This window comes from Egretta garzetta, unplaced genomic scaffold (genome assembly GCF_000687185.1).
Source record: "Egretta garzetta isolate BGI_Z169 unplaced genomic scaffold, ASM68718v1 scaffold1206, whole genome shotgun sequence".
Taxonomy (NCBI): domain Eukaryota; kingdom Metazoa; phylum Chordata; class Aves; order Pelecaniformes; family Ardeidae; genus Egretta; species Egretta garzetta.
Window position 1 is genome coordinate 10,309 of NW_009259881.1, and position 3,556 is coordinate 13,864.

The window sequence follows — 3,556 nt, forward strand, 5'->3', positions numbered from 1 at the left end:
TGCAAAGGAATCTGGAAAGATGCCGAGATGGGGGGGACAGCGCGGGGGTCGGTGCCACCACCAGCACCAGCGTATTTGGCGCAGTAGTAGGTGGCCGTGTCGTCGTCCCTGAGGCTGTTCATCTGCAGCGTGAGCGTGCTCCGGGAGTTGTCCCTGGAGATGGTGAAGCGCCCTTTGACAGCCGGCGCGTACTCTGTGTAACCACCATCGTTGGTAACACCCGTGACGTATTCGAGCCCCTTCCCAGGCGCCCGTCGCACCCAGTTCATGGCGTAGCTGGTGTAGTCAAAGCCGGAGGCCTCCAGGTAGGAGATGGCCCCACTGATCCCCTACCCATGAAAATTGATGAGCTTTGGAGCAAAATGGTCGAGATTATGGGCAAAAGGTTGAGGTTTGGGGCAAAATGCTCAAGGTTTGGGGCAAAACAGTTAAGTTTGGGGCAAAAACGGTTGAGGTTTGGGGCAAATAGTCAGGGTTTTGGGGCAAAACAATCAAGATTTTGGGAAAAAGGTCATGGTATGGGGCAAAATCAGTGGAGGTTTGGGGTAAAATTGTTGAGGTTTGGGACAAAACACTTGAGATTTGGGGCAAAACTGTTGAGATTTGGGGCAAATGGCTGAGGTTTGGGACAAACAGTTGAGGTTTGGGGAAAACCAATTGAAATTTGGGGAAAACTGTCAAGGTTTGGAACAAAACGGTTGAGGTTTGGGGCAAAACATTGAGATTTCGAGCAAAAGCATTTGAGATTTGGGGCAAATGGGACAGGATTTTGGGGCAAAACAGGAGAGGTCTGGGGAAAAAACATTTGAGATTTCAGGTAAAACGTTGAGGTTTGGGGCAAAAATGGTTGAGAATTGGGGCAAAACATTTGAGGTTTGTGGTAAAATGTTCAGGTCTGGGGAAAAAATGATTGAGGTTTGGGGCAAAGATTTGAGGTTCGGGGTAAACCTCTGGGACGGCTGTGGAGACCCTGGGCTGGGTACAGGGTTTTGGGGGAGATTTGCAGACTTTGCACCCCCAGCAGCTACGTCATGGTTTGGGCACGGCAGGCGCCGGGGAAGGGGCTCGAGTTCGTTGCAGAAATTACCAGAGATGGTAGCACCACAGAGTACGCGCCGGCTGTCAAAGGGCGCTTCACCATCTCCAGGGACAACTCCCGGAGCACGGTCACGCTGCAGATGAGCAGCCTCCGGGACGAGGACACGGCCACCTACTACTGCGCCAAAAGTGATGGTGGTGCTACTGGTGGCACTGACCCCAGCACCGTGCCCCAACATCCCCGCACTGGTCCCCAGATCCCAGCATCTTCCCCAAAACATGGTTGTGGTGGTGGCACCAACCCCAGCACCATGTCCCAACACCTCTGCCCTGGGTCCCCTCACCCCAGAATCTTCATCAAAAGCCTTTGCATGGAGCCAGGACTCCTTGCATAAAGCCAGAACCTCCCTGCACTCTTCCCCCAATTCCCAGCATCTCCACAAAATCCCTGCCCCCAACCCAGACCCCTGAATCCATCCCAGACCTGTGGATCCAGCCCAGAGCCCTGCCCCCAGCCTCCACCCTTCGCACCCAACCCAGGCCCTCGGCACCAAACCCAGACCCATTACCCCGAGCCCAGACCCTTGCTCGCTGCCCAAATCCTCGCCTCCTGAACCCGCTGGGTGCTGTCACCACCCCCCCTGCTCTGTTCCACCAATGCCACCACCACCGGGGGTGTCCGCACCCACTCCAGCCCCTCCCCGGGCGCTGCCGTGCCCAGCCCATGCCGTTGCTGCTGGAGGAGAAGCCGGAGCCCTGGCAGGACGTGGGGTGGGACAGGGCTCATCGGGCAGGGCAGGGCTCTGGGCTGGCTCTAAGGGTTTGGTCCCAGGACCAGGGGGCACCCAGTAGGGCTTGGGCTGGCTCCAATTGTTTGGGCTCGGGGTAGGGGGTTTTGTCTCCAAGCGGGGTGTAGGGGTCAGCGGGATGGAGCCGGCAGGGAGCAGGATTGGGTGCACAGGAGTGGGACTCGTTGCCCTGATCCCACACCCCGCACCCAGCCCAGACCCCTCCCCTCAGCCCGGACCCCTGCTCCCAGCCAGGATCCTTTCCCCCGAGCCTGCACCCCAGCACCGTGCCTCAACGCCCCTGCCCTGTGTCCCCAGATCCCAGCTTCTTTCTGAAGGTCTCCACCACCACTCCAAATACCCGCGACCCACTCCAGCCCCTTCCCGGGCGCCTGCCGTGCCCAAACCATGTAGTAGCTGCTGAAGGTGAAGCCGGAGGCCTGGCAGCGGAGGGTGAGGGACCCCCCGGGTTTCTGTTCACCCCCTCCGGACTCGACCAGCTGCACGGCCGCCCGCAGCCCTGGGGAGGGAGGAAGGACAGAATTCAGTCAACCGCTCCCGGCATCGCCCGCCCAAAATTCATCCGCGCCCGGGGAGGGGGTCAGCGGGGCCGGCTCCTACCTGGGAGGGCTGTTCCCCTGTAGCCCAGCGTCTTCCAAAACCCCTACCCCAGCCCAGACCCCTGCCCCCAGCCTACACCCTTGGATCCCCCAGGGCTGTGCGGCCGTGCAGCTGGTCGAGTCCGGAGGGGGCCTCCGGACACCCGGGGGGTCCCTCACCCTCCTCTGCCAGGCCTCCGGCTTCAGCTTCAGCAGCTTCAGCATGTTCTGGATCCGACAGGCGCCCGGGAAGGGGCCTGAGGTCGTCGTGGGTATTAACACCGGTGGTAGCACCACATACTACGCGCCGGCTGTCAAAGGGCGCTTCACCATCTCCAGGGACAACTCCCGGAGCACGGTCACGCTGCAGATGAGCAGCCTCAGGGACGACGACACGGCCACCTACTACTGCGCCCAGGAAGCTGGTGGCGGTGGTGGTGGCCCCGACACTTGTGGTGGGGGGAAGCCCAGGCCCTTGCACCCAACCTGGATGCTTTGCAGTGAGCCCAGACCCCGGCACCGTGCCCCAACATCCCCACACTGGGTCCCCAAATCTCCCCCAAACCCTGCGCCCAGCCCAGGGCCTCCACGGCCAACCCAGAGCCTTGCCCCAAACCTCAGCCTTTTGCCCCAAAGCTCAAACATTTTTGCTCCAAACCTTGATCGTTTCCCCAGATCTCGACCGTTTTGCCCCATAACTCCACAATTTGCCCCAAACCTTGACCATTTGCCACAAACCTCAACTTTTCCCCAAAATCTCAACCGTTGTGGCCCACATCTCGACTCGTTTTTCTTTCTTAAATCCATTATCCCGGTGGGGCTGCCCCCATCGCTGATGGGCTTGGCCTTGGCCAGAGACCAGCACAGGGAAAGCTTCTGGAAGCTTCTCACAGAGCCACCACTGTACCCTCTGCTACCAAAACCTCCCATGGAAACCCAGGGCACCTGGCAGGGCTGCGTCTTCACCTCCAGTGGCTCGGCAACGGGATGGGAGCAACGGGCACCCAGGAAGGGGCTGGAGTGGCTCCAGACATCGCTGGTGGTGGTGGCATTGGTGGTACAGAGCTGGGGACAGTGGTGGCAGGACCCAGCCAGTTGAGGAGCCGAGGATTTGGGCCCCATGGGGGGGGC

At 60.1% G+C, this 3,556-nt stretch overlaps 1 protein-coding gene across 1 annotated transcript in view; it reads right to left on the reverse strand.

Moving 5' to 3' along the window:
* LOC104127475 (Ig heavy chain Mem5-like) overlaps positions 1–3,556 on the reverse strand; it is a 5,121-nt gene that overhangs the window by 1,041 nt on the left and 524 nt on the right. The window contains exons 2-5 of the mRNA XM_035895674.1: positions 3,430–3,457; positions 3,371–3,391; positions 2,132–2,346; positions 66–329 (exon numbers count right to left, since the gene is read on the reverse strand). Of these exons, the coding sequence (XP_035751567.1) occupies positions 66–329; positions 2,132–2,346; positions 3,371–3,391; positions 3,430–3,457 (528 nt within the window). The remainder of the gene's footprint in view (positions 1–65; positions 330–2,131; positions 2,347–3,370; positions 3,392–3,429; positions 3,458–3,556) is intronic.